Source organism: Oncorhynchus tshawytscha, linkage group LG12 (genome assembly GCF_018296145.1).
Source record: "Oncorhynchus tshawytscha isolate Ot180627B linkage group LG12, Otsh_v2.0, whole genome shotgun sequence".
NCBI lineage: Eukaryota > Metazoa > Chordata > Actinopteri > Salmoniformes > Salmonidae > Oncorhynchus > Oncorhynchus tshawytscha.
Window position 1 is genome coordinate 64590595 of NC_056440.1, and position 26024 is coordinate 64616618.

A 26024-nucleotide genomic window follows, 5' to 3' on the forward strand; every position below is an offset into this window, starting at 1 on the left:
GAGGTAACTCTGGGTCTTCCTTTTCCTGTGTCTGTCCTCATGAGAGCCAGTTTCATCATAGCACTTGGTTTTGTGACTGCACTTGAAGAAAATTATTGAAATGTTCCGCATTGACTGACCTCCATGTCTTAAAGTAATGATGGACTGTCGTTTCTCTTTGCTTATTTGAGCTGTTCTTGCCATAATATGGGCTCGGTCTTTTACCAAATAGGGCTATAATCTGTATACCACCCCTACCTTGTCACAATACAACTGATTGGCTCAAACACAATAAGAAGGAAAGAAATTCCACAAGTTAATGTTTAACAAGGATCACCTGTTAATTGAAATGCATTCCAGGTGACTACCTCATGAAGCTGGTTGAGAGAATGCCAAGAGTGTGCAAAGCTGTCAAAGGGAAAGGGTGGCTACGTTGAAGAATCTCAAATATATTTAGATTTGTTTAACACTTTTTTGGTTACGACATGATTCCATATGTGTTATTTCAGAGTTTTGATGTCTTCACTATTATTCTACAATGTAGAAAATAGTAAAAATAAAGAAAAACCCTGAAATGTGTGTCCAAACTTTTGACTGGTAATGTGTGTCATGTACCTGTTGAAGATTGGTTCTGGGACTTAAAGAGTCCCACCACACTCTTGCCGTGGAAGCCTCCGGATCGCAGCAGCACAGCTTTGGTGCGGGGGTGTTTCCAACACACCACTGGCAGGCGGTTGTGTCTGTAACAACGGGCCACCTTCTGCAGGCTGCTGTCCTGCACCGACTGGGGAACCACCAGGAGCCCTGGGTAACTGTGGGTTACACACACCATCAGCCCATTCAGCATGGAGACCACTACTGGGACACCTATGATGGCAGTTTAATCTGATACAACCAATACATGAACATTGAATACACCTCTGAGCAATACACATTGCTCATGGCGCCAACTTCTTATCTGATTATGACAAAGTGCGTTGTGTGTACCTGCGACAGAGGGAGTAGAGTCTGTTGACTGCAGTGACTCTAAACTGCTCTCCTGTCTTAGAGCGGGAGGAGCTGGCTGTGATGGTGCCCAGGCCCAGCCGCTGGTAGTCACGGAAACACGCCCGCTCCACCAGCTGCTCCATGGTGGACTTCTCTGACGCCCTCAACGTGCTGATGGGGGGTGGCTCACCCTCATCTGACACTGGAACACACAAGCAGGTCAGGAAACTCTAGCTCGTCAAAACTCCTCTTCTTCCTTGTAGGAGTTCAACATCAGTCTGCTCCTACCTGAGATGTCATCATCCTCGTGCCAGGTCATCCGACTCCCTCTGTCGTTCTTCTTCAGCGTGGTCTGACTCTGACGGCCCATGGTGATCATCCCAGCTCTCTTGGCTCCTTTCACAATGGTCTTGGACAGCGTCCTGTGAGGAGGAGGAGGATAAAGAGGAGACCAGAACATCATTTATCATGTCTGATTCCAGCGTCAGATAAGGACGATTTCTAAACACTTTCAGGCAGTGTCTGTTGTGAGAGGTATTACAGGAACCTTTCAAACACATAATGGGATTTGCCATCCAAAACAACTTTAACAGAACATTGACGAGTTGACTAGAGTGCGTCACTGTGCGCCACTCAGACAGAGGTGGGACTGACCTGAAACCTGTGTTCCTCTCCTTCTGTTTGGGAAGGATGAGTTTGGGAGCGGTCTGGCCTGCGTCACTGTGCGCCACTCAGACAGAGGTGGGACTGACCTGAAACCTGTGTTCCTCTCCTTCTGTTTGGGAAGGATGAGTTGGGGAGCGGTCTGGCCTGCGGCGAAGGCAAATGTGCTGAAGATGGACTGAGGGTAGCGGATCCTCTGGACGTGTTTCCTGAAGACCTCCACCATCTCTGAGCTCACCTCCTCGTCAAACGCCACCTTGATCAACTGGAGGGGACACAGGACGCACCAGGGAACCTGTGAGCTCATTGCCTCCAGATTAAACATATGGCTTTCCATGGAATGGCTGGAAAATAATAATGCATTCATAAATCAAAATGTCTTGGCAGATATGCACATCTGTGAAGCCCCAAAAACTCTGCATATTTCTATTCACATGTTGTTGTTTTTTTCCTCGCAGGGAAGCAAATACTAATAATTGCAAATCGGAAACAGAATGTACGGAATGTTCACATATTTCACACAGACTGTCTTTCCAGAGTGAGGTCCGCTTCTCATTGACCGCCCTGACCCATCCATCCCTCCTCTCCCCATCCATCCCTCCCCCAACATCCCACCAGTTCCTGCCTGAGGAGAGGAGACCTAGCCCCCCCCTGCTCTCCTGTGGATCCCCAGCAGCCTGCAGCTCTCAATAAAGGCCTGATAATGCACCCCAGACTTAGACACAGCCCTCTGGCCAGGCTTAGCAACACACTCACACACTCTTGCTCGCTAATACACACACTCACACACCCACACGCCCAGCTAGGCCAAGTGACCCCCTCGCCACATAAAGGCCTGTTTTATTGTCCGTGTTACTAAAAAGATAGGAATGAACCACAGCAATTTTACAGCACTACATGAATTGTGAAAGACCAAAAACATGTGCACGGTTGCCTTTTTTCCCTTCAAATCAAACTCTACATAGGTTACTCATATAACTTCCAAGAAATGTAGTGATATCAGCCTGGATATAGGGCAGAGTCTGTAGCATATACATTCCTTTAATCTCTCCAAATGTCACAACTGATCAGTAATTCTGGCTTCTCTGTGAATCTGTTGTACATGTTCTGCATGAATGACACATGGGCGACACATTTCAGTTAATTACTACAGCTCCCGCCTTGGGCAATCAGTGTAATTTTGTAAATGGTGGATCTCTATGGCAAGACACATCATTCACCCAAGTTACGTCAAAATCGGCCCAGTGCGGTCTGAGATAGACTAATGTACGAATGAGCGGAGACAGATCCACGAACGGAGACAGATACCTCCACTATGAAATCAATAATGGAAAGGCCCATAGCATCATAATCACCTCTTCAATAATGTACCTTCATCATCATCAGGAGTAGGTGTGTGTGTTACCTGGAAGGATGCCGAGCGGAGCTGCAGTCCCTCCTGCATGTTCTGCTGCAGTTGGTTCTGGACGCTGATCTTCTTCTCCTTGGTCAAGGTGGACACTGGGAAGCTCCTGATCACAGCCTGCTCCCCCACTACACACACACACACACACACCACCTCAACATACACTTCTATGCTAATGTACCTCATCCACACAACATAGTCCAAAACAGGCTTCATCTCAAATGATACCCTATATACATTGGGAATCCCAAAGTGCACTATCAACTTCTTATGCGGTACCTCAAGAAGGAAAAATATAATTAGATGCTAGCTGGATGATTTACCTAGTGGGTCGTGTGGGGAGCCCTTGAAGATGATGCGGTAGGAGGTGAGGAAGAGTGCTCCCTCTGCTGGCAGGATGTGCGGTCCCCCGAGCATCCCCCCCGTAGCCTCCTCTCTGCCATCAGGGTCCAGGACCACTCTAAGACCCTCCGACACAAACTCTTCACCAGGGAGCAGCGCTGGGCGCAGGATCTTAGGCTGGGTGGCGTAGAGGATGTACATGTCAAACACACTCCATCAGAACATACTGTATGTACTGATACCTGCACGCACACCATGTACTTAAGCATGTCAACTAGGGCTGACCCCATTTAGTTGACTGGTTGATTGTCTGGTCGGTAGGCTGTTGGTTGAACGAGATTTCTTTAGTTGAGCAGTCACTATTTTATATTCTTCATGGTGGACAAGAAACCTGTCTGATTTGCGCCTGTCTCAGTGGACTAATTCATTGCGGAAGATACGGGATGGCACCGTCTATCACTCTAAGATATTTGATACTGAAATTGTATATGATCATATTAGTGCAACAATAATAAATCAATTGAATATTATTTTATAACAAATTCACATTCTCCCGAATTGGATACAGTCGCTGTCCGCGGTCCTGAAATAATCTTCAATGCAGAGTAGAATTGAAATGTGCCTCTTTATAAATCATCCATATATATCTACAGAAATAAGACAGGTCTTGCTTCTGTTGCCTGTTTGAGTGATTATTTAATAGCCTAATGATTCCCTGAGCACCAAGCCTCATGCAACAGCAAAATTTCAGATGAAGCAATTTCACAGATTCGGCTGTTTTTAATCTTTGCTGTGCTGTAATTTAAGCTTTACATTTTTTGGGGGGGTTAGTACAGACTGGTATTACTTATAATGTATTTAGTGTTGTTTACACTCTTCCAAACAGGCAGAAAAATGATATTGTAATCTAACAGCACCTGTTTGTCACACATAATATGTACCCTGCTCTCACTCCTGTAGCCTCCTTTTCCTTGATCTCCTTACTGTTATTATTACAATTATTATTATAATCATCATTATAATAATAAGTAATGTCGTTATCATTAGTGGTCTTGGTATAGTAGCCTTGTATAACCACCATCGAGCTGTATGCAAAAGAGCGAGTCCTGTTTAGTCTTAATACCATAACTTACTTAGGCCTATATTTCAATATACAGTATAGGCTATTGTATTAATCAATCATTCGTTCATGCCATCACAGCATATGATAACATTCATGTTTTGAAATGCAAAAAAAAAAAAAAAAAAAAAAAAAAAAAAAGCATTTTCGTTTTAAAATTAAATAACAAAGGAAGCTTTCAATAATTAGCCCAAACAACAAACCACAATTCATGAATGCATGCAACTGTTTTTAGTCTGCTGTAATAAAGGCTTGATACAGACTCTCTGGTCCACTTATTTAGTGTTGTTTACACTGTTCCAAATGGTTAGAAAAAATGATATTGTAATCTAGCAGCAACTGTTTGGCACACATAATACTGACGCAACACTAAGTCAAATGTCTTCCACAGATCTGACTTCCCCTTTCCCTCCTGAGCAGCCAGTAAACATTCACCCGCTTCTAAGTTATTTTTTCACGTCCTCCACATCCATTTTGCTGTCACATGTATTACATGCTCAGAGTTTGTTATAACCAAATATTATTGTGATTATGATAGGTTATAGGTCAGGCCTTATTGGTTGCGTGCATGCGATGCATACATTTTTCACACAAAGAGAGCAAGGGTTGAGGGAATGTTTTTCCTAAACAAATGAGGTATTTCGGTAACAGAACCTTTCAGTCAGAAACAAGAAAGAAACAAAATGGCTGTAATTATGTTGCAGCTTCAGCACAGACAGCGGCGATAAACACTTGCTGTGGTGCCTGTTCGCTGCAGCAGGGAGGAGAAAAAGACAACGTGCACCAGTCACCCAGGCACTCATCGTCATTTCATTTTAACACAGCGTGGCTATCGGGCTCCCTTCTTGAGTCATTTGTGTGTCTTATTTCATCAAATAGTTTAATAAAACACCAGACAAACTCAGTACATATACAATGCCTTCAGAAAGTATTCAGATTACTGGACTTTTTCCACATAACAGCCTTATTCTAAAAGGTATTAAATAAAACATTTTCCTCTGCAATCTACACACAATACCCCATAATGACAAAGTGAAAACAGGTTTTTAGAATTTCCTGCACATGTATTAAAAATAAATAGAAAAACCTTGTTACATAAGTATTCAGACCCTTGCATTGAGACTCGAAATTGAGCTCAGGTGCATCCTTTTTTCCATTGATCATCCTTGAGATGTTTCTATAACCTGTGGGAAATTAAATTGATTGGACATGATTTGGAAAGGCACACACCTGTCTATATAAGGTCCCACAGTTGACAGTGTATGTCAGAGCAAAAACCAAGCCATGAGGTCGAAGGAATTGTCCAAGAGCTCCGAGACAGGATTGTGTCGAGGCACAGATCTGGGGAAGGGTACCAAAACATTTCTGCAGCATTGAAGGTCTCCAAGAACACAGTGGCCTCCATTATTAAATGGAAGAAGTTTGGAACCACCAAGACTCCTAGAGCTGGCCGCCCGGCCAAAATGAGCAATCAGGGGAGAAGGTCCTTGGTCAGGGAGGTGACCAAGAACCAGATGGTCACTGATATAGCTCTAAAGTTTCTCTATGGAGATGCTAGAATCTTTCAAAAGGACGACCATCTCTGCAGCACTCCACCAATCAGGCCTGTATAGTAGAGTGGCCAGACAGAAGCCACTCCTCAGTAAAAGGCACATGACAGTCCACTTGGAGTTAGTCAAAAGGCACCTAAAGACTCTCAGACCATGAAAAACAAGTTTCTCTGGTCTGATGAAACTAAGATTGAACTCTTTGGCCTGAATGCCAAGCATTATGTCAGGAGGAAACCTGGCACCATCCCTACGGTGAAGCATGATGGTGGCAGCATCATGCAGTGGGGATGTTTTTCAGCAGCTTTCACTGGGAGACTAGACAGGATTAATACAAAGATGAACAGAGAGATGAGTACAGAGAGATATACTTGATGAAAACCTGCTCCAGATCGCTCAGGACCTCCGACTGGGGCGAATGTTCCCCTTCCAACAGGATAAAGACCCTAAGCACATAGCCAAGACAACACAGGGGTGGCTTCGGGACAAGTCTCTGAATGTCCTTGAGTGGCCCAGACTTGAACCCGATCGAACATCTCTGGAGACTTGAAAATAGCTATGCAGCAACGCTTCCCATCCAACTTGACAGAGCTTGAGAGGATCTGCAGAGAAGAATGGGACAAACTCCCCAAATACAGGTGTGCCAAGATTGTAGCATCATACCCAAGAAGACTTGAGGGTGTAAACACTGCCAAAGGTGCTTCAACAAAGTACAGAGTAAAGGTTCTGAATACTTACATAAATGTGATTTCCTTTTTTATTTTTTTATAAATTAGCAAACATTTCTAAAAACCTGTTTCTGCTTTGTCATTATGGGGTAGTGTGTGTTGATTTTGGTATTTTTTATTTAACCCTTATTTTACCAGGTAAGTTGACTGAGACCACATTCTCATTTACAGCAACGACCTGGAGGAGAGGAGATGAATGTGCCAATTGTAAGCTGGGGATGATTAGGTGTAGTTAGTGACCACAGAAAGTCAGGACACTCGTTTAACGACCCATCCAAAAGACGGCACCCTACATAGAGCAATGTCCCCAATCACTGACCTGGGGATTTGGGGTAATTATTTAGACCAGAGGAATGATTGCATCCTACTGGCCCTCCAACAGCAGCATCTGGTCTCCCATCCAGGGACTGACCAAGACCAACCCTGCTTAGCTTCAGAAGTAAGCCAGCAGTGGTATGCAGGGTGGTATGCTGCTGGCACTAAGGATTGATGAGGGAAAAAAATATATTTTAGAATAAGGCTGTAACATAACAAAATGGGGGAAAGGTCAAGGGGTCTGAATACTTTCCAAAGGCACTGTAGTTGATTTATTCAAACACATAGGGTGTGTCTATATATGGACAAATACACATTTAAAAATGTAGACCAATAGATAGACCAATAATTAAAAGAACAGATGACCCTCAGCCCTAACGTCAACATATCAGTGCATTAGATAAGGATAGACATCAACACAAACGTTGCACCTAAACAACAGCTGAGCATATCGAAGACAAACGTATCACACACACACACACACACACTATGACATAAAAGCAACACATCACCAACACACTGTGTGTTACACGGACACTCAGCATCAAATAGCATATAACACAGCTTCCTAGTTACTAATGCGATGCCAAGAAAAACAAAGCATGTGTTCCGTAGAGACTAATCATCAGTAAAACTCCCAAGTTAATAATTTGGTCCTACATTTTTTACTACTACAATAATTCATTTAGTTCATTTTGATATATGCATTGAGTGTAGTCTACGCAACATCTTTCCAGTGACCTTCTGAATTATTAACTCAACTTTTACCACACACTACTACTATATGTTGATTTACATGCTTCAAGAAATGCTGGAGGATCCAAAGCAAACCCCTCGTCAATGAGCACTGACAACCGCTGAACGTCTGCTTTGAGGTGCTTTGAAGGAACCTGCAAATCCAAACTCCATTCCACTGTGTTGGAAGTCGGTTTCTCATCAGCTCCCCAGCAGAGCCAGATCTGAAAGCAGCTGGTCTAACACTGCTTTGTCTCTCTAGCTCATCAAACTGTAGCCAAGTTGAGCACTCCTGTGTGAGGGGGCCTAGACAGTGAATGCCCTCTAATCAGAAGGGCATGGTTCTGTGCAGTGTTCATATCTTCCATGGGGAACAGAATGGTGTCACTGGTCCATCAGATGATCACAGCCTTGGTGTGTGTGTGTGTGGGGTGCGGTATTTTCTGTTTGCTCTCTAGCAGAGGAAAGCTCTGCTCTACCTGAAGGGACATCCATGCTAAGGTCAGGTAGGTCCAGAGGCTTTGCGGTTGAGTTCTGGCCAATAGATAAGAGGAACATGGTCCTGCTGGTGTTGGATGGCCCAGGGCCAGGGGCCAGTGTGTTAAAGGCCCCAACAGTCCCCTAGCACCCCAATGAGGCTGCCAGCTGGAACTCAAACAAAGTATTCACCCCTACACACACTAGACATTAGAGCCAGCGATAGCTACTTATCACAGTGACCATTTTCACTGCTTGTAGCTTGGAGTGCCCAAGGTACACCAGTACATCCAGCTCCCTTAGCTGATTGTTTAATCCCGACAGACCCAACAGCGCTACCTCCTCCTCCCCCTGAACCTTGGGCCAAAGCAGTAGCAGGTTCCACATAGAGGCAAGGAGAGCTCCAACTCTACGAGTCATAAATCTCTGTGCTGATGGCCCACCAGGGTCATTCCTGCGCTTGTTTACAGAGTTCATAGGATTGAATGTGCTGCTGGCAGCAGAGATGTGTACAACATGGCCTCAGCCATAAATGTCAGACAAACTTACAAATCAATTACACCTGACTGGGCCCGCAGAGACCTATCAAGAGCTGGCAGTGTGGTAAGGAGCACAACAGCATCCATGACTACTGGAGCCTGGCTTCACTGTAATAACCCCAGTCTGATGGTTGATGAGTGATGACAATCTGACGACTGCAACATTACTGGATGATAGGCACTTCAGCTACAGCACACCACTTCCAGGAGAATAGGGGTTCTAACACCCCTTCCAGGAGAAAAGGGGTTCTAACACCCCTTCCAGGAGAAAAGGGGTTCCAACACCACTTCCAGTAAAATAGGGGTTCCGACACCACTTCCAGTAAAATAGGGGTTCCAACACCACTTCCAGTAAAGTAGGGGATCTAACACCACTTCCAGGAGAATAGGGGTTCTAACACCACTTCCAGTAAAATAGGGGATCTAACACCACTTCCAGGAGAATAGGGGATCTAACACCACTTCCAGGAGAATAGGGGATCTAACACCACTTCCAGGAGAATAGGGGATCTAACACCACTTCCAGTGGAATAGGGGTTCTCTAACACCACTTCCAGGAGAATAGGGGATCTAACACCACTTCCAGGAGAATAGGGGATCTAACACCACTTCCAGGAGAATAGGGGATCTAACACCACTTCCAGTGGAATAGGGGTTCTCTAACACCACTTCCAGGAGAATAGGGGTTCTAACACCACTTCCAGGAGAATAGGGGTTCGAACACCACTTCCAGGAGAATAGGGGTTCTAAACCCACTGCCAGTAAAATAGGGGTTCTAACACCACTTCATTATCAAAGGACACAGGTTTACTTCAAAAGGCACAAAACAATTACTCCAATAATTAACCTCTTTGGGCTAGCGTCCCACCTCGACAACATCCGGTGAAATGACAATGATTTTGATGACAGATTACAGAGTTTCAAATTCTAAACACCTCTTTTTTAATATTTATAATTATTTTACCCCTTTTTTCTCCCCAATTTCATGGTATCCAATTGGTAGTTCCCGTCCTGTCCCATCGCTGCAACTCCCGTACGGACTCGGGAGAGGCTAAGGTCAAGAGCCGTGCGTCCTCCGAAACACAACCCAACCAAGCCGCACTGCTTCTTGACAACGCCCGCTTAACAAGGAAACCAGTCGCACCAATGTGTCGGAGGACACACTGTACACTTGGTGACCGTGTTAGTGTGCACTGCGCCCGGCCCGCCACAGGAGTCGCTAGACCTCAATGGGACAGGAACATCCCTGCCGGCCAAACCCTCCTCTAACCCAGACGATGCTGGGCCAATTGTGCACCGCCCCGTGAGCCTCCTGCGATAGAGCTTGGACTCGAATCAGGATCTCTAGTGGCACAGCTAGTACTGCGATGCAGTGCCTTAGACCACCGCTGTGCCTTAGACCACTGCGCTACTCGGGAGGCATGTTTCTAAACATGTCTACATTAATGTGGTTGTTACCGTGATTCCGGATAATCCTGAACGAATCGTGAATAATGATGACTGAGAAAGTTGAAGTGTTTAGAAATATTCTATTTTTATTTACAATACAATAAAATAATCCAAATGGTACTGATATTCATGGTTGATAAACTCCATTTATATTCAGACAGACATATTAGAGAACTCTGTGGCTCAGTGCAGGGCAGCACCTACCTTCTGGATGGGTGGCCCAGTGCAGGGCAGTACCTACCTTCTGGATGGGTGGCCCAGTGCAGGGCAGTACCCACCTTCTGGATGGGTGGCCCAGTGCAGGGCAGCACCTACCTTCTGGATGGGTGGCCCAGTGCAGGGCAGTACCTACCTTCTGGATGGGTGGCCCAGTGCAGGGCAGCACCTACCTTCTGGATGGGTTGCCCAGTGCAGGGCAGCACCTACCTTCTGGATGGGTGGCCCAGTGCAGGGCAGTACCTACCTTCTAGATGGGTGGCCCAGTGCAGGGCAGCACCTACCTTCTGGATGGGTGGCCCAGTGCAGGGCAGTACCTACCTTCTGGATGGGTGGCCCAGTGCAGGGCAGTACCTACCTTCTGGATGGGCGGCAGCCTCCTGCTCTCCCTGTGGACTGCCTCCAGAGTTTCCATCTGCATGGCCACGATGCCTGGGGTCAGAGGTCATGACCAGTTAGCACAATGTCATGCACACACAAAAACACGTCACCCAACCCAGGTAAACATAAACACATGCTTCTACACCCCTAATTACAACCCCAGGAAGCCTATATTTACAGATTTGAAGACCACCACCTACAGTGAGATACACAAGTACCGGGATGATACAATGACTATGAGGTTAAACTGTCAGCTTTAATTTGAGGGTATTTTCATCCATATGGCCTTTGGTAAATAATGTATTGTGTCCTTTTTTTGTATATAAGAACATGATGTTTCTAAACACCTAATTTTTAAAATTATTATTTTACCCCCTTTTTTCTCCCCAATTTCATGGTATCCAATTAGTAGTTCCCGTCCTGTCCCATCGCTGCAACTCCCGTACGGACTCGGGAGAGGCGATGGTCAAGAGCCGTGCGTCCTCCGAAACACAACCCAACCAAGCCGCACTGCTTCTTGACAACGCCCGCTTAACCCAGAAACCAGTCGTGTTAGTGTGCACTGCGACCGGCCCGCCACAGGAGTCGCTAGACCTCAATGGGACAGGAACATCCCTGCCGGCCAAACCCTCCTCTAACCCAGACGATGCTGGGCCAATTGTGCACCGCCCCGTGAGCCTCCTGCGATAGAGCTTGGACTCGAACCAGGATTTCTAGTGGCACAGCTAGTACTGCGATGCAGTGCCTTAGACCACTGCGCTTAGACCCCCACAGTGCCTTAGACCACTGCGCTACTCGGGAGGCATGTTTCTAAACATGTCTCCATTAATGTGGTTGTTACCGTGATTCCGGATAATCCTGAACGAATCGTGAATAAGGATGACTGAGAAAGTTGAAGTGTTTAGAAATATTCTATTTTTATTTACAATAAAATCAAATAATCCAAAGTGCTGGAGTACAGAGCCAAAACCACAAAAAATGTGTTACTGTCCCAATACTTTTGGAGCTCACTGTTTGTCAAAGAGTTAATCTGCTCAGAGGCTGTAGGACTCCACAGCGCTACAGGCCTGCACTCAGAATACACACTTCAATCAGCTTCCAGGGATACCTTGGCAAAAAGGGTTAACTGATAAAGCTCACAGAATTAGGACAGTGGGAGTTTGCTACTGAAGTCAGAGGTCACGGTGCTTGCTAGCTACAGAGCTCCTGGATAGAGGTGTATTGGGGTTTAATTGATGTTGTATTTGGTAGTATTGAGGTTGACTGGGGGTCGTACGGTACCTGGGATCATGCTATGCAGACTCTTGATGTGGTCCTGGCTGACGCCACTCTCTGTGCACACCTTGTCAATGAAGCGGGCGATGAACCGTACCACAGAGATGGCCACGTCGCTGTTCTCAGAGTCCTCAAAGCCACTCTCTGTGTCAAAGCTCTCCGCCACACTGCCTGCAATACTAAAAACACACATTTACATTTGAGATATATCAGATTTTAGTCTTCATTAATGGCATGAGAATAGAACAGGCTGCAGAGAGGGACGCTTGAAGTTTTCCCAGAGATGCACATGACGATATAGCGTGTCTGAGGTCTGTGAGCATGGCACACCAGCAGTCGGGCGAGAGGTCAGCTGTGATGCCAGGACCTCTCACTCGGTCTCTTGGCCACGCTACACTTTTCACATGGGACGGTGATGTAACGTCCCGTGGGGTTTACAAACACACAGATCCAGAAGTCTCTCTGTGAGAAACAAAATAAGTCTGGGGCAAGAACCAAAAGAGAGAAAAAAAATAACCAAATGAACACAGTGTGGCCATCGCCTTTCCCCCCCTACTCATGAAACTGGTGCCAAAATAAGAACTAAAGGATTCATCAAGGTGTAGTCTTCAACATTCTCCATGTAAACAACTTAAAGGGCCTAAACTCTCCAGTAATACACTTCAGAGGGGACTAGCTAGGGGGCTACTGTGTAGCAGCAGTGTATACACAAAGTGAAAGTGAGAAACTCTGGAGATAAGGCCTTGGCAGACCCTTCTCCATTTCTGAGAAAAGCCACACGTGCAAATTTTCCAAACTTGGTACACATTACATTACTCTTAGTGCGGAGCACTGGAAATCCCAATCTTTGTTTTTTTTGTCGCCCCCTCTGGCAGACCTGAGGCTAAAACTCCAGCAGGTGATCGGACAGCCAACAGGATGGACGTGGGAGTGGGCAGGATATGGCTGAGGAGGTGCTGTACACTGATCCGTTTTAGAGGAGAGGAGATCATGTACACGGTGAGTAATGCCATGTCCGCCCACAGACTTATCGTCACCTTTATGACAAAGAACAAAATACTCCCCAAGCAAGAGCGCTATCGTCCTAGAGAACAACCTTACATTTCAGCGCCTTTTCTCTTTCCGATCGAGTGCATTTCACTCTAGGTGGCCATGAGCTTCTGTGTACTGTGCCAAACTAACTGTTGATATAGCTGTGGTGAATAGCTAGGTGTCAGATTGAACTGACTGAGTATCAGTGGGGTGCAGTGAGGCGCAACCAGCTGCTCTGCTTGCCTGTTGGTGACGATGCTGTTGCTGCCGCTCTCCCAGTCAGCGACGGGGTTGGCTCTGAGCAGCTTGTTCTTGCTGGTGTCCAGGGGGACCAGCAGGTAGACCAGGAGGCTGGCGTAGTGGATGGCCTGGCTGAACACCGTGCTCTCCTCGTTCTTCACCAGCTCCTGCTGCTTCTCCTTGCTGAGGCAGGGCCAGGCGCGCAGCTGCTCCGCCGCCAGGTCCATGGCCGTGCGCTCCAAGGCGCTGGGGGCCGTCGGGGCATCGGACCTTGTTCCTGGGGGGGAGAAAGATATGGGGGTGTTCAGTGTCATTCTGCATACGGGCCTAAAAAAGTGAGAGAAGAAAGACCATTGTATGGAACCTCTCATTCTCTTACCTTTAGCCTGGCACTGATGCCTAGTTTGTCAGGGGCGGTGAGGTACAGGGCTCGGATCTGGTTCTGGACCTCGCTGTAGAACGTGGCCTCCCAGAACTGCTGATTGGTCCAAATGGGATGGTCCTGGACACAGGTGTAGGCAAACTGGCTCACACCAGCTGGCAGTTTCTGCAGAAACGAGGGAATATTTTGACAGTAAGAGGCTGAGGAGTCGACGTTTTCAACAGTTTACACTGAAGCGCTGACCAGCCAAACGTTCAGACCTGCTGACTGTCTGCTTTTGACTGAACGTACAAGAGAGTAGTTTGGGCTCAACGTCTCACAACTCGTGAAACTAACTGGGCTGTGGTGAGCATAGCTTGTAAAGACGACCATTAAAACCTGGGTGGAAATAGGAAAAGAATCCAAAGCTGCCAAAGGTTTCAAGTACAATCAATCATTTCTCGAGGGCTGTAAGTTTTTAACACATACAACACCACACCAAGAACGTCAGGCTCCCGCTTTCTCTCTGGATGAGCACTAAAAACAGGGCCCTGAGGGTTTTTCCACGGTATGAATAGTGAAGTGAAGCACCTGCACACAGCACCTAGAGGGAGCAAGCAGCTCTGCAAAAGCCATGAAGACTGTTCCTATGTCCCGATATAAACAAATGAATGTTTGGCAACAGCTGTAGCACCTACCAGTCCCAAACCCAAGAACACAACACTGTTTATAAATGAACATCCTTACACCCCCCACCTCTATGTTCCTCTCTTCCCCCTGGCCAAGTCTGAAGGCCATGTGTCTTTCTTTAGCAACGCTCAAGCCTCTTATTAGATTAGCTTCTGATTTCTTCCCTCTGAGCCTGACACAATACAACACGGCGCTGTTCATTATCGTCTTGGTTCTCCCTGAATGACCAGCGGCAATGGGGCTACTGTAGTTACGAGGAAGCAGAACTAAAATAGCTACAGTCCCGGCACCCTGCTGAGGCTTAACCGAGGGCAGGGGTCCGAGCACAGAGCCCTGGGGGAGTGAGAGAGCAGTGGGCGGAAGTTCAAAGGTGAGACTGGGGTTGGATGTGATTCTAGTGTACGATGGCCTGTGTAGCTCATCGTCTCTCCTCTCCAGAGAGGTTTGAAGGCCGTTGGAGGGCAGCAGTAGACCGCCTGCTCTGCTTCCTCCCTGCTCAGGACAGCCCTATCCCTCTGATGTAAATGATAAATCCACTCGTAAGCCTCCTGTCTAAACCACTGTCACAAATACATAATTCACCTCCAAATGTACGCAGTCCGTCAGAGTGCAGCTTTATATCGTTAGGGAAGTAAGGAGGATGACGCCAATGTCAAAGCTCGTACGGATAGTTTCATTTCCCCGGGAATGTTTTATACACATTACATCTTCACAGGAACACGGTGTCCTCCACACTCAGCCATTTACAGGGAGAGTAGGGGGCTGGTCTACCAACCCTCTGCCGACAGAGACAAATCTGACACGGCCGCAAGTGTTTTCAGGACAAACCGTGGCGCTAATAGACTTACAGATTACCTGATTGGATTAACGAATTTAGACTAAATGCACAGGGGTCAGTGTTAAAGGATGGAAATTAATGAACCGTGGCCATTCATGGAACATCGACCAATATGAAAAACAAGAACAGTAGACGCTTTAATGCAGCTGTTATTCTGGGACCTGCACCAGAGAACAATATTTACAATATTAGTCATCATGCTCTCATGTCATATGGTGTGGGGGTTTTGCAGCACATTGAGTGGAGGTGTGTGTGTCCTCTCCTGTTAAACACACAGCCTGCTCAGTTGTCTGGAGGTCAGGTTGACCACGGCCGGTTAGCTCTCCCTGCTCTGATAACAGAGGGGAGCCAGGGTCTAGGCTCCAGTCATAACCTACTACACAGAGCAGAGGGACAAGATAAGACAGATGGAGGTAGACGACCCTCAGAGGCCCATATGAATGTTCCACTTGCCAAATGTAGAAAAGGAATGCAGGGCTGGAAGAGAGAGAGACAGACAGACAGACAGACAGACAGACAGACAGACAGACAGACAGACAGACAGACGAGAGAGCAAGAGAGAGAGAGACAGAGAGACAGACAGAGAGACAGACAGAGAGACAGACAGACAGACAGAGAGACAGACAGACAGACAGACAGACAGACAGACAGACAGACAGACAGACAGACAGATGACACAGAGAGAGCAAGAGAGAGAGAGACAGAGAGAGCGAGAGAGAGAGAGACAGAGAGAGCCCGAGCCAGAGACCGAGACCCAGACAGAGTCGGTGACTCCAGACAGACAGAGGCCCAGGCAGAGACCCAGACAGAGTCGGTGACTCCAGACAGAGGTAGAGACCCAGACAGAGACGCAAACCGAGACCCAGACAGTGACCCAGACACAGACAGGCAGAGGATAGACAGACAGACAGGACACAGAGCAAGAGAGAGAAAGACAGACAGAGAGCAAGAGAGAGAGAGAGTAAATAATGCATGCAGAGCAGAATTAGGCCGATACCCACTAATTATCAAAATCCAGAAAAGAGCCGTTAAATTCTATAACCACCTAAAAGGAAGCGATTCCCAAACCTTCCATAACAAAGTCATCACCTACAGAGAGATGAACCTGGAGAAGAGTCCCCTAAGCAAGCTGGTCCTGGGGCTCTGTTCACAAACACAAACACACCCTACAGAGCCCCAGGACAGCAGCACAATTAGACCCAACCAAATCATGAGAAAACAAAAAGATAATTACTTGACACATTGGAAAGAATTAACAAAAAAAACAGAGCAAACTAGAACGCTATTTGGCCCTAAACAGAGAGTACACAGCGGCAGAATACCTGACCACTGTGACTGACCCAAAATTAAGAAAAGCTTTGACTATGTACAGACTCAGTGAGCATAGCCTTGCTATTGAGAAAGGCCGCCGTAGGCAGACATGGCTCTCAAGAGAAGACAGGCTATGTGCTCACTGCCCACAAAATGAGGTGGAAACTGAGCTGCAATTCCTAACCTCCTGCCCAATGTATGACCATATTAGAGAGACATATTTCCCTCAGTTTACACAGATCCACAAAGAATTCGAAAACAAATCCAATTTTGATAAACTCACATATCTACTGGGTGAAATTCCACAGTGTGCCATCACAGCAGCAAGATTTGTGACCTGTTGCCACGAGAAAAGGGCAACCAGTGAAGAACAAACACCATTGTAAATACAACCCATATTTATGCATATTTATTTTATCTTGTGTCTTTTAACCATTTGTACATTGTTAAAACACTGTATATATATATATAATATGACATTTGGATTGTCTTTATTGTTTTGAAACTTCTGTATGTGTAATGTTTACTGTTAATTTTTATCGTTTATTTCACTTGATATATTATCTACCTCACTAGCTTTGGCAATGTTAACACATGTTTCCCATGCTAATAAAGCCTCTTGAATTGAATTGAGAGAGTGAGAGAGAGAGCGAGACAGAGCGAGACAGAGAGAGCAAGAGAGAAACAGACAAAGAGAGCGTCCGAGCGAGCGTGAGACCGAGAGAGAGACCCAGACAGAAACAGTGACTCCAGACAGAAACAGTCACTCCAGACAGAGACAGTCACTCCAGACAGAGACAGTCACTCCAGACAGAGACAGTCACTCCAGACAGAGTCAGTCACTCCAGACAGAGACAGTCACTCCAGACAGAGACAGTCACTCCAGACAGAGACAGTCACTCCAGACAGAGACAGTTACTCCAGACAGAGACAGTTACTCCAGACAGAGACAGTCACTCCAGACAGAGACAGTCACTCCAGACAGACAGAGACCCAGACAAAGGCAGAGACAGAGACCCAGACAGAGACCCAGACAGACAGAGACGCAGACAGAGACCCAGAGACCCAGACAGAGACCCAGACAGAGACACAGACAGAGACACAGAGAGACCCAGACACAGAGAGACCCAGACACAGAGAGACCCAGACACAGAGAAACCCAGACACAGGACCCAGACACAGGACCCAGACACAGAAAGATTCCCAGACACCCAGACAGAGACACAGACCCAGAGATACACAGAGACCCAGACAGAGACACAGACCCAGACAGACAAACAGAGACAGACACCCAGAGAGAGAAGAGAGAGAAACAGACACAGAGACACAGACAGAGAGCTAGACACACAGCCAGAGAGCCAGAGACACAGCCAGACACACAGCCAGAGAGCCAGACACACAGCCAGAGAGTCAGACAGCCAGACACACAGACAGAGAGTCAGAGAGCCGGACAAACAGACAGACAGCCAGACACACAGCCAGAGAGCTAGACACACAGCCAGAGAGCCAGACACACAGCCAGAGAGCCAGACACACAGCCAGAGAGCCAGACACACAGCCAGACACACAGCCAGAGAGCCAGCCAGCCAGCCAGAGAGCCAGCCAGCCATCCAGCAGGAGAGCCATCCAGCCACACAGAGAGCCAGCCAGCCAGAGAGCCAGAGACACAGAGAGCCAGCCAGCCACAAAGACAGCCAGCCAGCCAGAGAGTAAGCCAGCCACACAGAGCGCCAGCCAGCCACAAAGACAGCCAGCCAGAGAGCCAGCCAGCCACAAAGAGAGCCAGCCAGAGAGCCAGCCAGCCAGCCAGAGAGCCAGCCAGCCACAAAGACAGCCAGCCAGCCAGAGAGAAGCCAGCCAGCCAAAGAGAGCCAAAAAGAGAGCCAGCCAGCCAAAGAGAGCCAGCCAGTCAGAGAGCCAGCCAGTCAGCCAGAGATCAGCCAGTCAGCCAGAGATCCAGCCAGTCAGCCAGAGAGCCAGCCAACCACAAAGAGAGCCAGCCAGAGAGCCAGCCAGCCACAAAGAGAGCAAGCCAGCCACAAAGAGAGCAAGCCAGCCACAAAGAGAGCAAGCCAGCCACAAAGAGAGCAAGCCAGCCAGTGGGTCAGCCAGTCAGATACCCAGCCAGCCAGAGAGCCAGCTTGCCAGACAGAGAGCCAGTCAGACAACCAGAGAGTCAGACAGAGAGCCAGACAGAGAAACAGCCAGCCAGACACACAGAGAAACAGCCAGCCAGACACACAGAAAGCCAGCCAGACAGGCAGAGAGAGCCAGACAGGCTGAGACAGCCAGACATAGCTCAAGGTCTGGCTAGGGGATCCCATAAGGACCTGAAGGAAGAGGTGGTAACTCTTCAATAATACAGTTTTGCCCATGGAGCTAGATAGACAGTGAGAGAGACATATACAGAGTGATCGCTCAGGGTGTGTTCATCAGCTCTAAAGGGAGGTATGATGTCTCATAGCTCTGCTGGTTGACATGTATCTATCGGGACACTGGAGGAAAAGTGTTGTGTTTGATCCCTGACCAGCCTTGGGCAACAAAATAGTTTGTCTGTTTTGGAACAAATCACTTGGCATCCATGGCCAAAAAATAGACATTTCTTTAGGCCCTTTGTGACAGAGACTCTGGGGGAAGAAAATATCCCGACTTGGACCAATCAATCTTTCTAGATTTATTCCTCATGAATCACTATTGTGTCAGAGGTATTTGCGTCCTGTAGCACTGAAGACGTCGCCATCCAAACAATGTATTTACACAAATGACTGAGTCAAACAAACAGACAACGTGGAAAAGCGTAGAACAAACAAGTCCATCATGCCATAAGTATTCACGCGGGATGTACTGTTAACATAAATGGTCTACGATGCAGAGTAAACAGAGACGAGTCCAGCTCTAGACGTCTCACAGGGACACAAAGGTCACGACGTAAATCATCTGCTCTCCCCAGGACCAAACGTAAAACAACTTGACAGCGAAAACCTTCCAATCCCTCCACGCATAAACTGGGGCAGAAAGAATTTAAACAGTCCAACGGTTTTCTGTGTTCAGTCCAGAATCATCAGCTGCCACGGCACATCCAACTAGATTGTTACCTCAGAGAGCCAAGGAGGTAGGCAGAGCTCTACTTTCGCTCTACATTCAACTGCAACAATCAAAACATGAATAAAAATGGGAGTTTATTAAAGGGCACAATAACACTGACCCAAACAGTGCTGACGCTTGTAGTAAAGAAGGGTTTTTATCAGAAGTAGTATATTTGCCTATGAATTCAGAAACATTTATACAGAGCAATACAACAACCTGTCACTGCTAACTGAGATATGGCCTGTACAAAAGGTTGCATGCAGTTTAGGTAAACTACTTACTGAGCACAAGAGAGCACGCCAACCCAGTTTAACCCAGAAGCTTCTGTCAAACACAGTTCAACCTGTTGGCTGCATTATGACGACTTCACCAGACACAAAGCCCTCTAAAGTAAAGAACATATGTTGTTCCAAGAGTGGTTAGTTTCGCAGACCTCACTGTGCAGCCTGCCAGACACCAGACAGACCGAGGGAAGGAAGGGGCAGAATATAGAATATAGGTCAATGAAAGGCGGCTCTTCAGTTTGAACATTTGCCCAAAACACAAACCAAAAACACACACGTCTCTCCCACAAACACTCTGTGGGAGCGGGCACATTGCTGGGAAGCTTCCCACATTCTGTAGTGAGGAGAGGTTGGGCAGCAGCACTGTGGGCTGAAGACAGTCCACTGTGGAGGGAACAGACTAGCCAAACACTGTGGGAGTGGGCACATTGCTGGGAAGCTTCCCACATTCTGTAGTGAGGAGATGTTGGGCAGCAGCACTGTGGGCTGAAGACAGTCCACTGTGGAGGGTCCAGACTAGCCAGGCTAAAGCTAAGAGAAAGAAGACCACCGTGACAGGTAAGTCTATATTCTTCAGATTAAGTTGAGAAAAACGTCTTTCATGAATTACCTTAAGAACTACCTTAAGACTTAGGAGATTTACTAGAAATTTGTGACTATAAAAGGGTCATGTTAATTTAGGGTCTGATTCTGGGGGCAGCCTTCAGATAGGGGCATTGTGATGATTGAACACATTACATACTGTGGTGATGAAACCCAGAAGGTGAAGCCCTGACCTAATTTCTTCCAGACCCGATCGTCTCGTTGTAGTTACTGCGGGCAGCAGAGGTTGACGGGCCGAGAGGCTCTGGAGAAGACGTCAATGAGGAGTGATGGATGACAGGTACAGGTGAAGCAGCGGTTTTAATAGGAAAGGGCCTTAAAGCCAACTGACCTTGTTGGGAAGGGTTGAGGGTGGAGGGGATGTAAAACTATATACTCCTGTGGACTGAGCATGAGGACTGGCTGAAGTGAAAAAATATATATATATAAAAAAAATGATACGGTAATCAGCAAAGCGCATGTTGTCAACGGCAACGCCTTGCCACCGCAAGACTGTATATTATGTACAGTTCACGATTTACACGGGATGGAATTACACTTAAGGAATGCAATAGGCCTGCACTACTCCAAAATAAGAACATGTTTATAATGAAACTACGCAGCAAATTCACGAGGCAAGCCAGGGTTACCGTGGTTACGGAAAAAGTGTAAAAGAGTAGCCTAATCACTCAAAGCCACTTGAGCACTGATTAACTACGTCTTTCTATGGAGATTACAGACAGGGTTTGTGTGTGTGGGAATCCCGCTGTCCAAATGCCTTTCCGGGGATACCTCTGGCCCAGTTTTAACTACCATTGTATTAAAGGTTCTCCTCCCCTGGCGTGACCCACAGGTAAAACACCTGTCAGATCAGCTTCACCTTCTAGGAAATATAAATGGGATCTACCGACAGCAGCTTGTCTTGACTTAAGGACAGTGTGCTGTTGTAGTAAGGCTGTGTTTGGAGGGCTTAGCAGTTTAGTACTGAAGCTAGGAGGTCAGGAGGACTTGGATGCAGATGTGTAACAAGTACCCGAAACGGGTTGTTTTTCTTGGTAGTGTAATAAAGTCCATGATGAATGATATCAGAGCTAATCTTCCATGAAAAGGTACAAATATAATCTTGACCAGAAGACCCGCGTCAAAACCATTGCATTGGAAAAGAAACAAAACGGTTCTGGTTGAAATGTTCTCTTTTTGGCTTCGTAACAAAAACACACGTACCACTGAAAACAGATTGCACATTTCATCTGCTATTTTGTCACGATTGTCACCTGAATACAGACAGAAGACACTCCTTCTGTTCCTTTACAAATGGTTCTCTCAGCAGTGTCCTACAGTAGACTGACATGGTCCTCTACTATAGCGTGGGGGTAAACCCAACACTTACAAAACCACTGGTTCCTTCATCTGCTGCCAGGCATGCTTTGAACAGCCCCATAACAGTCCGTGTGGTAAAGTCAAAGACTTTGGGGAAATGTGGCAGGATGGGGGGGGGTGGTAGGGTAAAGCAGGCAAGCAGACATTTTGCAAAAGGATGTAATTGACTATCGTGCGATGCTCCGATTATCCCGAGAATCTCTGCGGAGCGTTGTGAACCATCACAAGGTGCTCTGTTTTTTTGGGATACGTTGTTTTTCCAGCATTTTTTTCATCACACAAGAGATTACACAATATGGACCGTGGTGGATTCCTGTGCTCTTGCTTTTCGCCATTTGCGTGACCACACGCTGGACTCGACAGTTAATGCCATTCCTTTGGAAATCTGGGAGAAATCTGTTGCGTTCTGGAGCTCACGATATCATTCCTTCTCATTCCTCCCGTGCCAGAAACTGCTCCGTCGAGAATGAGACGCCTCTCAGGATTCGTGTCTCTTTCTGAAAACCTGGTGATAAAGGTCCTTTAACGTAATCCTTTAATCAGATTTTATGGTTACGTAAAATGGGGAAATGGGGTAAAAAAAATATACAGGAAATCCAATGCGTTTAGGCAATGGCTTTCAGATGTCTTAATGAAGAGGCAGAAAGCTGGAGCCTAGGGTCACAGTGTTGTGTTGACAACTTGACGGTCACAGAGAGACACTGTTACTCCGTTATAGCAACAAACCAAACTATCAACAATGTGGTGTAGTGGGGTCTGTGACCACTACACTTTACTCAGGTTGTGTACAGAGATAACTCTGCACACCTGTATCAACAAACAGAGACAATTCCCTTGGTTTTATTTAGATAACTTACTATAAGTGTACATTTCCAATGGTTACCCTGGCTGGGAAACAAGAGAGCAGGCTTATCTCAGAGCGTTACATCAGCCTATCCTGTAAGAACAGGGTGAGACATACGATGGCAGAGAGTGGGCGAGGTCCACATTCTGTCTCCTAGGGTCTTGTACCCAATGCAGGTCAACAGCTCACAGTTGTGTCGGTCACCGTGGCAACTGCAGAGCGTTGGGGACGGATTTGCGGTGCGCGCCGCAGCAACCGAGTTTGATCACGAGAGGTTGGAAACCACAAACCCACAGTGGCCCTCTGGGCTTTGGTGTGAGGTACAGTTCTCACCCTTTTACCCTCATGTGGCTCGTCTGAGACCAGCGGGACACTCCTCTGTCCCCTCCCCTGTCCCCGCCCCTGTCCCAGAGCTGCATGGACGGAGGCCTGGGAAGTCTCTTGTCCTGCCTGGAACACAGATCCTGACTTGAGGTCAGAGTATGCTGCATGCACCAGAGGCAACCTTCAGAACAGGACCAGCGCCAGGACAGCTGGGTAATCACACCCCATCCCTTTTCTATTATTGCCCCCCGTTATAAATACCCTCCATTAGGACGGCCAGCTTGCGGTGAATGCCAGGCCGTCCTGCCCTTGATTGAGCAATATAGTCAAAAGGACCTGCTGGCTGACTCTCTATCTGCTCTGTCTGTGTGAGAGAGGAGAAGAGCTCTGTGGAATGGAATCTCCCAGTCAGTCACTCACCCGGTAAAAGGCCGTCGTCAGGGGCAGCAGGGCAGAGGCGACCGTGTACTCTTCAGAGCTGGAGCAGTCCTGTGGGTCACACAACGGGGGAGAGATGAGGTCAGGACACAGCATGACAATGTTATATCGCTATGGGCCAAGAAGGTCTGGGCAGTGCACCAGTTATATCTCTAAGGGTCTCTCTATGGGTCAAGAAGGTCTGGGCAGTGCACCAGTTATATCTCTAAGGGTCTCTCTATGGGTCAAGAAGGTCTGGGCAGTGCACCAGTCTGGGTCAGTGCTGGGCAGTGCCAGTTATATCTCTAAGGGTCTCTCTATGGGTCAAGAAGGTCTGGGCAGTGCACCAGTTATATCTCTAAGGGTCTCTCTATGGGTCAAGAAGGTCTGGGCAGTGCACCTGTTATATCTCTAAGGGTCTCTCTATGGGTCAAGAAGGTCTGGGCAGTGCACCTGTTATATATCTATGGGTCTCTCTATGGGTCAAGAAGGTCTGGGCAGTGCACCAGTTATATCTCTAAGGGTCTCTCTATGGGTCAAGAAGGTCTGGTCAGTGCACCAGTTATATCTCTAAGGGTCTCTCTATGGGTCAAGAAGGTCTGGGCAGTGCACCTCTCCAAAAAACATAAAGTACGAGCAAAATCGGGTAGTCGATTGCAAAAATTACAAGTAATTTAGTGTAATTTTATCTTCAGGGTTTGCACCAGCCATACTTTCCCTATCAAGGCCACTGCAGCGTTGGGACATATGCTTCCAATAGGCTTATATAATCCTGACAATTGTCAGAATGTTCCAATTTCTCAATTTATTGGTAATTTCATGTTTTGCATTCCTGTTCCAGATTACATCCCGGAGTTTCCGGGATCAACATCTACAAACGTATTGAATGAAACCATGGGATTTTGTTGCATAAAATCAAATTGTCTTGGCTTTAAAATGCAACATCTATTAGCCAAGCACCATGGCGAATCCAAGAAAACTGACATTTAATTTCTGAAACAGCTAGAGCGCAGCTGACAATTTTTTTCTCCCATTTTTACGACACTCACAGAATCTGTACTGGGGTCTGTCTGAATATAAAATAAGTTGTATTCAATGGAGCATTAGAGATGAGCACGGCATTCCGGCAGATAGTACAATACATCCAGTAGAACTGGGGACTTAAGGGCCAAAATAAAATGGCTCATATTGAAAACAGAGAGACTGGATGGGAAAGGAGAAAATCTGAAAATGACCCAAAAGAGCTCCACACACAGGAAATTGGTACTTATCTCCATGAGCTTTGTTGGGATTTATTTGTTCAACTGGGAAAATCAGAATGGCCGCCGGAAACTTGATTTAAGTCCATGTCAAAACAGCAGAGCTGATCCTGATCTGGTGCTGTGTCTCATAACCCTCACAGGGACCCCAAGGGCAGGGAACATCATAAATCAAATACATGCACACACACAACCCTAAACACATCACATTCACAATCCAACTTTCACACACACACAACCCTAAACACATCTACATTCACAATCCAACTTTCACACACACACAACCCTAAACACATCTACATTCACAATCCAACTTTCACACACACACAACCCTAAACACATCTACATTCACAATCCAACTTTCACACACAACCCTAAACACATCTACATTCACAATCCAACTTTCACACACATACAACCCTAAACACATCTACATTCACAATCCAACTTTCGCTCACATACAACCAAACACTTCATAATCACGCACGCATTTGACAAACTTAGCATTTTCACAAAGACGCACACACACACACACACACAGATACACACACACACACACACACACACACGATCAGAGCCTCTCATTTTGGCAGGAGAGGGGGGGGGGTAAAGGGATTGTGACAGGAATGCTGGACTTGCCAATATTGGATAGGGGGCCTTTTTCATGGATAAATCCCCCATTCCCTCATACCTCACAAAAAACAGAGGAATGTACAGAGAGGAGCAAATGCAAAACATACGGTCTTCAGCTAAACATGAAAGACTGGCCCCCCATGGACCGAGCGATATACTTTGTTTTCCCCTTGCAGTTGGTTTTCAGTTATTTTGGGTTGCGGTTGAACGCTCCAGTTTGGAGAGCCACCAAAGCTTTGTTTACCGGCATCCTTGACAATGCCGCAGGTCATAGAGGTTCAAAGAACCCAGTGAAAACTCTCCAAATAACCCCAGGAGCAGAAGCGCAAGGGCAGAAAAATGGAAACATTTAACAGAGACGTCGTTATTCAGACAAAAAGACCACAAGGTCAGAGGAGCCAAGTCTGGGCTAACATTTCATAAAGCATCGTTCTACAACACTGTGCTGTAATGCCTTGAGCCGAGCCTGTCAACATCAAAAGGCAGAAGCATTGATTCAGAGCATGAAGAAGAGTCATAAGACCAAGCAGTGCTCTGCTATCTGTAGGAAAACAGACCCATTGTACATGTTCATATTTCATTCT

The 26024-nt window shown here is 46.7% G+C and overlaps 1 protein-coding gene across 1 annotated transcript in view; it reads right to left on the minus strand.

Moving 5' to 3' along the window:
• The window catches only part of LOC112263665 (myotubularin-related protein 13-like), a 143130-nt gene that overhangs the window by 20786 nt on the left and 96320 nt on the right, over nt 1–26024 (minus strand). Inside the window, exons 17-27 of the mRNA XM_042330916.1 lie at nt 23552–23620; nt 13810–13977; nt 13434–13666; nt 12165–12337; nt 10861–10934; nt 3358–3553; nt 3035–3162; nt 1719–1894; nt 1255–1388; nt 967–1168; nt 595–791 (exon numbers count right to left, since the gene is read on the minus strand). Of these exons, the coding sequence (XP_042186850.1) occupies nt 595–791; nt 967–1168; nt 1255–1388; nt 1719–1894; nt 3035–3162; nt 3358–3553; nt 10861–10934; nt 12165–12337; nt 13434–13666; nt 13810–13977; nt 23552–23620 (1750 nt within the window). The remainder of the gene's footprint in view (nt 1–594; nt 792–966; nt 1169–1254; nt 1389–1718; nt 1895–3034; nt 3163–3357; nt 3554–10860; nt 10935–12164; nt 12338–13433; nt 13667–13809; nt 13978–23551; nt 23621–26024) is intronic.